Below are 12078 nucleotides of genomic sequence, written 5' to 3'. Positions count from 1 at the left end.
GAACAACGTCGTCCAATATGCAAATGATCGTTGTCTTAAATAAGCAATTCGCTTTTATGAAATTCAATTGAAAGCCTTTACCGCGTGACTCGCTCGATGTTACAGAACAGGGGGCGGCTTGGAAATAAGTTTTGATCTTTTTATCCGATGAAAAAGGATGCAAAAAATGAACGGATTAAACGTGACAGTTTTTTCCTTTGTGTGATCGATCAATTTCCACGTGTTCCGGCATTTTCCAGAACGAAAATTCCACTAGCCAAAGAAAATCCTTTTAAGGACACAAAGGAGGATATTTCCCATTATTCATGGATTATTACGAGTCACGATATTCGGTGTCGGTGCGCGTTTAATAAACGGGCCTCGATAAAAGAGAACGTGAAATAAACGAGGCGCTAGTCCAGATTTTTCCTCGCGGATCAAAAACATGTTATGTCACTGTACGATTGTTACGAAAATCAATCTGCCGGGAATGTTTACATAATGGCGTTTCCAACAGAAAAATCGACACGGTAGAAAAGAAGGGAAACACAAGGTATTATTGTGTTTTCTTAAACAACAGGTTTCAGGCTTTATTCGGTTCGTTCCGCAGACAGAAAAAGATTCCCACAATGCTGTGTTTTCACGTACTTAAATTAGATAACTTACAAGTACAAAATGCGTATGTATCAGTGACTATTTTCGATTTACATGTCTTCGGTTTCGCTGTCTGAATCTTCCGCCATCGCCTGCTTTGCTTTAGCTTCCGTTTCCGCTTTTATATCTTGCGGCACACGCTCGTGCCTACCGTTTGTGTGTTTACCCACCCAGCTCATTTCGAGCTCGAATTGCTTATCTTTCAATTCGTCGTGAACTAGGTAGATAATTCGCGCAGCCTCCTTCACTAATTCCGGGCAGCTCATTTCGGAGAGCTTCAGCTTCTCGATCTCGGTCTTCGCCGACTGTTTTGCTTTTCCTACGGAATAGAAGGAAAAGTTATACAATAAATGTTGGAGTAAAACAATGAACGCGTCTGGATTATGCTTACCAATGGCACAACCATAGTATCCATAAGATACACCAGATGGATCGATCATGTACATTACTGGTTCGTCGTTTTCATAGGCACCAAGTATAACGGAGCAACCGTAAGGCCTTACTGCCGAGTATAGAGTGTACGCATGTATGTACATGGACACATTTTCGTTCAAACGTTTCAGGGGAATACCGACTCCATACACGGATCTATAGTACGCAGCTTCAGATCTGGCAGTCTCCGCGATCTGTCCAGCATCCGATATCAGTCCAGAAGCTGCCATGCCCACGTGCTGATCGATATTGAATATTCTTCTGTTTGCTCCAGGCTCGAACAGCTTCGAAGTAATAATTTTCTCGACCGCGAATACCACTCCATCCTTCCCACGTAAACCTATCACCGTCCTGTAAAAAAATAATCTTGTTTGCAGGGCGACCTTGCTTATGCGAATGTACTATGGGAAAAGCAGTTTATATAGTAAAATGTAAAGTATCCAATTGCCAGCGTTTGCACAATGGATACTAGGTCATTTGACACTTACATTTCGGGTACAGTACAGAAACAAAATTTTGAGATATGTACCTTACATTCCCCTGTATTCAAAGCGTTATTTGGTAATATCTTATATGGAAACGATAGGTCTAAACTAATAATTGTGAACACTCGTTTTGGACTAATAAATAAAAGTTGTAATACGAAATGAAGATAAGTCAAAGTAAATTTTGACTAGTAATTTAGTCAAATACTCCGAGTAGATACGAAATGACAGGACAGTTGTGGACAGGTTAGGTAACAACATTGAGATATAATATTAATGAAAACTGTGAAATAGAATTAATTCCGCTTACCCTCCGTTCTCGACAGCTTTCTGTGCATATTCTACTTGAAATACGCGTCCGTCCGGCGAAAATTGAGAGGCGGACAAGTCATACTGAAATCACAATGGAGGTTAGCTTTCGCTCGTCGCAGTTTTCCAGCGAATATTTCGGAATCGATATAATACATATTTACCCCTGTTCCTACTGAACTCATTCTTCTTTCGATTGCAACTACGAATACTGTAGTATTTTAGAATAGGAAAAATTGTTTATACGCGTAAACGGCGTGAATAAGCGAAAATCAAAACTCGACCGTCAGCGCCGCTTGCTCGCTTGCTCGTCCACGGTTAGGTTAGGTGATTGTTTCAAAACTGACATCTCACGATGATTGTCAGAACCTTCTAGCGCTTTACAGGCCAACTCAAATTATTGCTAATAACAATTGGAAAAATACACAATCCCCTTAAAATTCCTTTCCTGTCCCATATGATTAATTATAATATATGAAAATAGAATGTTATGCATAAGAAATAAATATACATATGTTAATTTTCTTTGAATATTTGAATATTTAAATAGTACGCGCCAGAAACAAGGGCGGGTTGTTCGAAATATTCAAATTCAAATATACTATAGTGTTTAGAATGCGCGAGGCTTTTTGAAATTACAAAGGGCGCGTGAGTGAGATTTAAATAGAAATGGTTTTCGGTTCCACCAAAATAACAAATGGCGAAATATATATTTTTGGATAACGATTTATTCGTCTAAACATTTATCTTTCGATGGATCTTCGTCTTATTCTTAAATATTTATCACTAGACTGCGGATTTTGATGCATTTATAATAAAAATGTGAAATATCAAACTGCAAAGATACTAACAGAAGGAATACATTTTTCTTCGATTTCGGTTTTTACAATTAATTCAGAAAATTGTTATTCTGCGCAAAGATGATCTATTTATCGACTATGAATTTGTTTTTCATTCTTCTGTCAAAAAGTTTCGGATGTTTTCTTTTTTACAAGTATATTCGGGCGGACATCCGTCTGTGACACCGTGCTCAATGGCCTTCCGGAATTCCGCCATTGTTTTCTCATACTTCCCTTCTATAGGAGGAATTCTGAAAAATAATTTGCACTAAAAACCTACACATATAGTTCACTGGCAACTGGCGTTCAGTTTAGAAAATAAATTCGAGCAAAAGGGAATGAGGGGTGGACATTTTCCTTAATTTAAAAATCACTCACTGCGGCAACAGTTTCACAGTTTCAATAATCATTTCAGCTGCTCCGAGATATTCTTTTGCGACTTGTGGATCTTCGCAGGCTGCTCTATACAAGCAGGTGTCACCCATTAAATAACCTAAAGCCAAAGCTATCTCTCCTTCGGACACAACATTTTCTGAAAAAAATTAATCAATATTAGAGCCCGTTTGCTATGACACAAGCATGTAGCACACGATAAAACAGGAATGAAAGCTTCTATAGGTCATTTTTCATTCGATAGGACTCTCCCTCTCTCTCTTTGTAAAACAAAATATATTTTTTTAAATTCACAGCTTCACAAATTATTTTATGCAAGTTACACGAATATTCGTGGTTTATTTATTATTTCCAGTTATAAGAACCTTCTTCAAGCTCGCGTCCTTTGTGGCTATTGTGTCCCAAGTATCCAGCACCGAACACCACTGCTTTCAGCACCAAAAGAAGCAGCAAATTTGATAGATTTAGATTCAGCACCTAACGAGCAGGAAATTTGAAGAATTAGAATGTTTCGTTTAGAATTGTGCCCATAATTATGAAAGTGGTCTAAGTCATATATTTCTTGTTTCGAGATATTTAATGAATTGCATTTGAATAAATTAAAAAATATTTTTACATTATGCGACATTTTAATTTATAATTTTATTAGTCTTGATTAATAGAAATTTATTATGAATATGCAATTTTGTGTGAATTTCACACGAAAATGTTGTTTTTAAAGTTTGGACTGACAGACCATTTTCAAAATTGACTGAATGTCCTATAAATGACTTAAAGCAATAAAGAACTATGAGTTTTATTTGAAACAATAACTTTAATGAAATAATTCATGAACATTTATTAATTATTTTTAAAAAATAATCCATTTTTATCATTTCGAGTTTTTAAGATTCTTAAAATGTTCCTCAAAAACTGGAGGGATGTATGGTAGTAAACACATAATATCTTTATGTTTTTCTTCCGTTACTGGTCTAGTGGTGGTGTATAATGGAAGTAATTTAATATTTCCGTATATTTTTGGTCTTCCTCTTTTAGGTGAAAGATTCAAAACGTGGAATTTAGAATCATCTAAAGAAGTTTTATACATCATTTTATAAGGTTCATTTTTCAAGAATCTCATCCACTGAATTTGCAGCCAAGAAACAGATTCGCCCGCGGTATTTTTTACTCTTCTTGTTATTGACTCTTCTAGTGATTTCGTTGAAATAAAATCCGGCTGCGACATTCGTTTTATCGAAAATGTATTTCTTCTTCTACACTTTTCTATCAATTCATAATAATGCTCAGGGTTGTATAAGTAATTTGCTTTTTTTATTTTCATTTCTATCAACCCAAAATCACGGTCATTCGGTAGAAAGGAATGACCCGATACCAAAAATTTGTGGTCTACCGTTTCAATATTATTATTTGATGACTGAGCAATTTTCATCCATGTCAATGCTACTTTAACGTTACGATTTTGGCCTGAACAAGCATCACTGTAAGCTATTACGTGTTTGATTTTTGACTTAGACCACTTTCATAATTAACACTAAATCAATTCCATATAATGTTGAAATTACAACCACTATCTAATGGTTCATTTTTGACTATATCGTAAAAATTACATTGAATAAATTTAGTTTAAAACAATGTGGTGTGAAATAACTGATAAACTCATTTTTTTTTAATTTTGACTTAGACCACTTTCATAATTATGGGCACAATTGCACTTTGAGGAGTGCAATACTCACTTGACTGGTGCTCGAAGATCTTTGCACGAGCTCTTTCGCGATCTCCATCAGCATGGAACCAGTGTGTTTCTTGTTGTAGGTCTTCTTAAAAAAGTCGTACTTGCTGTCTGTGTTTCGTCCAAGAACACCATAAATCACTAACGCCATAACAATCAAAAACTTCGCGTTCAACGTCATTTTTTCCGTCCACCGGGTTCGATTTTCTGAATCTTTCGCGCGTGCCGATTTCGCAAACTTTTATAGAACGAACAGACAAGGGACTATCGATCGCTATAGATCCTTTGTCGAAAGGGAAGAAAATGATGCCGTGGCTCGCATGTTCGGTCATTTTTATAAGGCGGTTTGTTCTCTCAACAAACCGTGAAGCCTGCTCGTTTGTCATTCGTGTGCATCAAACCGAGGGTTGGACAGTGCGTTGGTTTTCTCCTATTGTGACGGTGATATCCACGCACAATCATTAATAACGTTTATTAGAGAGATCCCGGCCACTTTCTTTCTTTCTTCGCCGGTGACGGAAATAAGCGGTGAAAGTCCCATGTCCGTGAACTTTTACTTCGAGACAATGTCAACCTTCTGTTTCGTTTACTTGCACCAGTTAAGCGTTCCTCAATTATTGCTTAAATAATCGCGTTAATTCCTATCCTCGGCATGCGGATTAAGCCGTGAAGAAGACTTTTAGAATCAACACTGTTCGCAAATTATTTTATGGAATCAAGAATAGAGATACAATTACACGCCTAAAAAAAATAAGGGACTACCTTTACGAACCCAAGAAATTGGGTTAATTTCAAATGATCATAACTCCGGCAAAAATTGTTGTATCTATCTCGTTAAATAATCATTTGAAAGCTTGGAGTCTTTTTTCAAATTTTTAGCTACGTTGCTTTTTAACCGTTAATGGACCAATGCCGCCATGGCACTTTTACTTACTGGGTCCAATGCCACGTATATGGCGGCATTTGTTTTGAAAAATCAAATTTAAATCATCTTGTTATCCTATTACTCTGAATATATATTAATAAATTTTCACTAAAATATAAATATTCTCCTTTCTATACTTGATATAAAAGTGTTGAGTCCACAGTTTCTCATTGTATGAATAATAGCTTGGACCTGGTGGGAAGTAAACTTGAAATACTTCCGGACCGTTAACGCAGTTATGGCGTTATGAAGAAGACTTTGGAAGTTACAAAAAATTTTGTTTTTGTTTTTTGAATTTCAGAGTCTTCTTTACAACGCCACAATTGTGTTAAAAAGCAACGTAGCTAAAAATTTGAAAGAAATTTCAAGCTTTGAAATGATTATTTAACGATATCGATACAACAATTTTTGCCGGAGTTAGATCATTTGAAATTGTTCGAATTTCTCGGGTTCGTAGAGGTAATCCTTTAACTTTTTTGAGGAGTGTAGTTTCTGAGATAAAAATTCCTAAGTGAAGCTCATTTTCGCCAAAAAGGGCAAAAATTGCAAACTTCGGAGGTCTGTGGTTCTTAAACTAATTCTAAATCAGCAAAACGATGACTAGACTGCGGATCTTTATGCAAAATAAAATTTTTATACATCAATTGCAATCTACAGGAGCCAAGTAAAAATTTATTTTACACATTAATAATTTTTATATGTTAAAAATGGTATGTCGACATTGTTAAACTCCTTTAATCTTTTCACTGTTTTGAATTACACCGACTCATTTTTGTCATAAATGCATAAAATCCGCAGTCTAATGATGACTTAAACCTGCCCTAATTTCACATGGACTACAACATATTTCATTTAGAACAAAATGGTGGTCCGATGGTGACGTCAAAAAGTGATCGATATGGCATGGAATGACCCAGAGGTGATCCCTTAATTTTTTTGTGGAGTGTATTGCACCCCCAAAAATATTCTTTACCACAAGACTAAAGGTAACGTCTGTCATGTTAATACTCCATATTTTCTAGTATTTTAAACATTTCTCAATTTGATAAGTGCCTGAAGATCCGCAGTCTATTTATGATGGATGTCCTATTCGGTCGCGCGACCGTGTTAATAATAATATCACGATTATCAGATACGGGAGAACATGAGTACATAGCATTATTCATAGAATACGCGCGTTCGCGAGAATTGTCTGCGCAAGATCGCATAATTGATCGTGTGCCGACAGTGAAATACGGGAACCGCAAGAAACACTAGTTCCGAGGTAATGCTGTCGCAACTATGTATTGTATTTTCGAAAATAGTTGCAATTGAAGGCTGTTCGAAGGGGATGATCCGATGAAATATTCATCGACAAGAGGAGCTCGCGTGTCCTCGGCTCCTCCATAAGCAATCGCCTGCAAATAAGCTAAAACCTGCTCGAGTATGCACCCGAGGGTTTTCGATATTCAAGAGCAGAATTGTGGGCAGAAAAACTATACTATCTTGGAGGGTTTGATGCATAGTTAGATCACGCGTGCATCGACGGCTTGTTAATATTTCATACTTTTATTACTTCCGCGAACTTTCGATCTTGTTACCTCGGATCCTTGTTCAACGCATCAACTATTTAACTTCCGTTTTCTCTTTTTTTTTCATTTTGCGAACGATCACAATTTACTCGAGCTCTTTTAGCGGAAATAACATAATAGACTGAATGACAGATAATTCTTTTTAATTTATTGTTAAATACAATTCTACCTGTAATTTCCGTTGGACTGTAGATGACATAGCACACCCGAATTAACATGATTTCTTCTATTCTTTTTGCATCGTGTACAGAACAGAAATGTAGCCCATCGATCTTTTTAAAATCTGAAACACAGGAGAATCTATCCAGACACGAGACGTTTAAAATTTTTGAGTTATGAAAAAATATGAACGTATAAAAGTTCTTCTTTTCTTTGAAAGTATGCTTGTTTTATCACTAAACCTAGCACGGTCAAAATGACCGGTTTTCTATTTCACAATTATTGAAATTATAAAAACGTTTTCATAGGAAATTATTGAATTCATTTCTTTATTTAAGCACTTATTATAATGAAAATCGTACAAAATTTAAGTAAATTCAATCCTCTCCCTTCTATAAGACGTTTCATTTTTATATGTTTAGGTTTTAGTGTTAAGTTACAATGAAAAGGTGTTGGAAAAGGATTCTTCCACTTACTTCGGAATAAAGCTGCAAAGTGAAAGAACAGAACCTGCCCGCGGTGATTCGCAATGGCAATATATCACGACACATGATTATTATCAATAACTTGGCGTTACTAGGTGACAGATTGTACCAGGCACAGTTATACGCTGCATTGGCTATCTCTCTGCTCTATAAAAACGTAACAATAAATGCCTTCGTAAACTTAAATTCTACAATGATTGTAAAAGAAAACTTCACATGAACGCTCTTCGTTTACTCATACAGGATGTTCGACTACAGGTAGGAGAAAATTTAGGGGGTGGATCTCTACGACAATATAAGACGAAAATGGAGAATACAAAATTTGCGATTTCGACTTCGTCTTTTAGTTATTAACAATTAAAAATCCGCCTAAAATGCGGCAACCCGATGAACAGAGGCGTCGGTTGTGTACTTCTTAGAGGCGCGCCACAGTCACGTGACAAGTGACAAATACATGCTTACCTTGGTTCTCATTTCGGGCCCTAGCGAGGTGAAACTGTTTTAAGAATTCACAAATGAAAATGAAATTCACAAGGGCATTTCTAATATCCGCCCGATGGAATTATCGAGTAGAAGGGATCAATGCCTCTTCACTTTACAATCAGGTTCACATAAGTAATTTATTCGTGATTACTATAAAATGGTTTGCATATTGTGTCCATAAATATTGAATGAAATCCTCGTAAGTGCAAGCATTCACAAGAATGCACATATTTGTTTACACAACTGTCGCGCGCCTCTGTGACGCACACGCAACGTACACCTCTGCTGGTAGGGTTGCCGCATTTTAGGCGGATTCTAAATTGTTAATAACTGAAAAATGAAGCCGAAATCGAAATTTTTTGATTCTTCATTTTTGGTACGAGAATATACCAGAATATATTACAATATACTAGAATATGCCAGAATATACAAGAACATACCAGAGTATACTAGAATATACCAGAATATACATACAAGAACATACCAGAGTATACTAGAATATACCAAAATACACAAGAGTATACTACAATATACTAGAATATACGAGACTATACTAGAATATACCAGAATATACCAGACTATACTAGAGTATACCAGAATATACTAGAATACACTAGAATATCCAAGAATATACAAGAATATATCAGTGTATACTAGAATATACCAGAATATACAAGAGTATACTACAATATACTAGAATAGGCCAGACTATACTAGAGTATACCAGAATTTACTAGAATATACTAGAATATGCAAGAATATACAAGAATATACCAGAGTATACTAGAATATACCAGAATATACAAGAGTATACTACAATATACTAGAATATACCAGACTATACTAGAGTATACCAGAATATACCAGTGTATACTAGAATATACCAGAATATACAAGAGTATACTACAATATACTAGAATAGGCCAGACTATACTAGAGTATACCAGAATTTACTAGAATATAATACAATATACTAGAATATACAAGACTATACTAGAGTATACCAGAATTTACTAGAATATACAAGAATATACCAGAGTGTACTGGAATACACCAGAATATACAAAAATATATTACAATATACTAGAATATACCAGAATATACTTGAATCTGGAGAATGTACCATTAATTTTCTCCCACCTGTGGTCGAATACCGTGTACAAGCAATCAAATGGATTTTATTCGTTCGATTCTCTGTAAAGCTTCAAAATGTTCTAAAACTTTTTCTACGGTTCAGAAATTCGCAAACATGGATGTCACTATTGTTTATTCGTTCAAATGTACCTCGACTGTGAGTCTGTCTCCCACGTAACAATATAAATACAACTGCGCCATAACATACACTACGTAGAGCGATAGAAAGAAGATTTGAATGTACATTAGACTCTTTTCTTCGCCGCCGAATGTCTGTAAGTAAAATATCGGTTATTTTCTGTAGTGTCATAAATGGACAGCATTGTTCGTACCATGATCGCTTGGAAACACTGAAAACAAAGTTGCAGCGTACAACCAAGCATCTGAAGCAGGAGCATCATGTTGAAACAGTTCTCTATCGTTGCCGCGAACCTTCACCCACAAAATCCATTTCCCTTTTCAATCGAACTCGACATAGTCGCAAAAATCTATATCAAACATCACCTCTAACACTCCCCAATTTATCTCATTTGGAAAGACTGTTGAAGATGGACAAATAAACCGATCGAAATGTGTAAATTTTAGGGGATCACATTCAATCGGGCCGTCCTGATTTCGTTGTTAAGCAAAATTAATGTATCGAAAAATGACTCTGATGTCCCGAAAGTTGTGCCTGGGTCAAAGAACGAGCAAAACGAAAATGAAAAGGAAGAGGAAGACCTCCAGACACTGACGTGTTGATATACTCATGCCTCTGAACGATCTTCTTCAAGACGACCATCAGCTTCTCGTTCCCGTTTTCCCGAAGGTTCATTATGTCCTGCCTCAGAATGGTCAGCTGTCCGCAGATATGTAGAACCAGCATGGCAATGAAAGTGTCCACCGCCGTGTAACTGCTGGCAGCGTACATGGCAGCTATCAATTGTCCGCAAACCGTCAGCTGGAGGTTCGGGCTGGTGTCGATGTTGTACGGAAATGAAGCGTGGAAGAACAGCTTGCGATCCGTGTACTTCGCCGTTAGGGAGTATCTGATGACATACGCGAAAACCACGATGTTCACCATCACGGTGCTCGTCACGATCGTTTTCCTGGTGATCCTCGCGACGTTCATCATCGCCTCGCGATCGCTGGGCTTCGCCTTGATGCTCCAGTCACTGGCCATGCACTTCAGCAGAGACTTCAATGCTTGCAAACGAGAAGATCAATCGGTGGATCGACTGCCGAGCATCCGGCGCCGCCGTCTCTACTTACGTTTTCCGTTGAACCAAAAAGCGATCGTCTTCAGCATCGAGATCGTGATCGTGATGTTCCCCATCGACAGGTTCTCCACCAGCATGTACATGTCCCCGTAAACGTTCGGGATGTTGGCGGTCTGGGGGGCGGTGACGAAGAAGAATATCAGCAGGACCGGGATCAGGATCTGGTAGCTCGACGGTTGATACCATTTTCTCTCTTCCGGCCAGATCCCAATGAATCTCATCGTGTAGTAGTTCCATCCGTACACGTACCTCAAGTCTACACCGACGTTAGAAAATGGAGAAAGAATCGGGAAAACCCTTTGCATACTCCCTTTACTTGTTATTTAAATTACAAACCCTTTTCTACCGACATCGCAACAATGCGAGACAGTTTCCTAACAAATGATAAGTTATTCTCTTATCGAAAACCTGCCACCGTCTCTCTTTTTTCGCGCATGCTCTTACAAGAGAATTCTACGCGACGCGGAGTTCGCTTATAGATCAGTATGAGTCGGGGAGATCGAAGCACCGCAGTTCCATCGGACGAATTCGCGTAGGTAGAACAGGTTATAAATATGTAAGAGTAGAGCAACCGTGACATTCCAAACAAGTGGCTCGAAAAAGAATTGCGAATACATAATTTCAACTGGTTCTACAGTATCACGTAATTATTATAGTGATTTAGGAATTGTGTAATTCATCCTGTGTATAATGCGGATTTTACATTTTTCAAGGACCGTTATTTATTTTCGAAAAAAATTCTTAAAAAGTCTCGACAAAGATAATCAACATATAAATGAATTATTTGTACAGATGTGTAGAGTAATTAGACGTACTCGATCCGCTACTTTCGCGTCCACTTCAGTAACTATAGTCGGTGTACAAAGTATTCGTTCACCCTTTATAAACCAATAACGTTTTAAAATTGGATCGAACGACTTGAATTTTTTGGAGATGTTAGAAGGATTAATTTACTAAGTAATGCATAAATAATTTTCTTATTAAATTGCTATTGGTCGTAATTGTAAAAAAGTAATAGTCACGATTTTTAAGTTTTTTATCTATGTCTGTACTGAAAATTTAAAAGGTGCCTTTTGTAGATATAAATAAGTTACATACATGCACGAAGTTTCCTGGAAATCGGTAAAAGATATTTATGCATTACTGAGTAAGTTAGTCCTTCTAACATCTCCAAAAAATTCAAGCCGTTTTGTTCAACTTTAAAAAAGTCATTTGTTTATGAAGGGTATACGAATACTCCGT

The 12078-nt window shown here is 36.9% G+C and overlaps 3 protein-coding genes across 6 annotated transcripts; all 3 read right to left on the bottom strand.

Moving 5' to 3' along the window:
• Window positions 1-535: 535 nt before the first annotated feature.
• Prosalpha7 (proteasome alpha7 subunit) lies at window positions 536-2195 on the bottom strand. The gene is made up of 4 exons (XM_076799926.1): window positions 2024-2195; window positions 1861-1943; window positions 1025-1416; window positions 536-952 (listed from the first exon to the last, which is right to left on the bottom strand). The coding sequence occupies exons 1-4, from the start codon at window positions 2042-2044 to the stop codon at window positions 684-686; spliced, it is 765 nt and encodes a 254-aa protein (XP_076656041.1). The 5' UTR covers window positions 2045-2195; the 3' UTR covers window positions 536-683.
• Window positions 2196-2619: 424 nt separating this feature from the next.
• On the bottom strand, window positions 2620-5393 carry LOC143360929 (uncharacterized). Its single transcript, XM_076800134.1, has 4 exons — window positions 4825-5393; window positions 3457-3568; window positions 3077-3230; window positions 2620-2949 (listed from the first exon to the last, which is right to left on the bottom strand). Exons 1-4 carry the CDS (start codon window positions 4999-5001, stop codon window positions 2811-2813), a joined length of 582 nt encoding a protein of 193 aa, XP_076656249.1. The 5' UTR covers window positions 5002-5393; the 3' UTR covers window positions 2620-2810.
• LOC143360925 (odorant receptor 13a-like) lies at window positions 4852-11311 on the bottom strand. Of its 4 annotated transcripts, XR_013083373.1 has the most exons (8): window positions 11173-11311; window positions 10829-11092; window positions 10312-10762; window positions 9910-10009; window positions 9728-9850; window positions 7952-8107; window positions 7486-7599; window positions 4852-4961 (listed from the first exon to the last, which is right to left on the bottom strand). XR_013083373.1 is itself a non-coding variant. In XM_076800127.1 (7 exons), the coding sequence occupies exons 1-7, from the start codon at window positions 11186-11188 to the stop codon at window positions 7543-7545; spliced, it is 1167 nt and encodes a 388-aa protein (XP_076656242.1). In that variant the 5' UTR covers window positions 11189-11311; the 3' UTR covers window positions 7449-7542. The 4 variants fall into 4 exon arrangements, 3 of the variants coding, with proteins under 3 accessions (XP_076656242.1, XP_076656244.1, XP_076656243.1); XM_076800127.1 differs by lacking the exon at window positions 4852-4961 and having other exon boundaries at window positions 7449-7599; XM_076800129.1 differs by lacking the exons at window positions 4852-4961; window positions 7486-7599 and having other exon boundaries at window positions 8027-8107; window positions 9674-9850.
• Between the last annotated feature and the right edge of the window lie 767 nt (window positions 11312-12078).

This window comes from Halictus rubicundus, chromosome 14 (genome assembly GCF_050948215.1).
Source record: "Halictus rubicundus isolate RS-2024b chromosome 14, iyHalRubi1_principal, whole genome shotgun sequence".
In the NCBI taxonomy this organism is placed as follows: domain Eukaryota; kingdom Metazoa; phylum Arthropoda; class Insecta; order Hymenoptera; family Halictidae; genus Halictus; species Halictus rubicundus.
The sequence above is the reverse complement of the archived record's forward strand: the minus strand, read 5'-3'. Positions and strand labels throughout refer to the sequence as shown.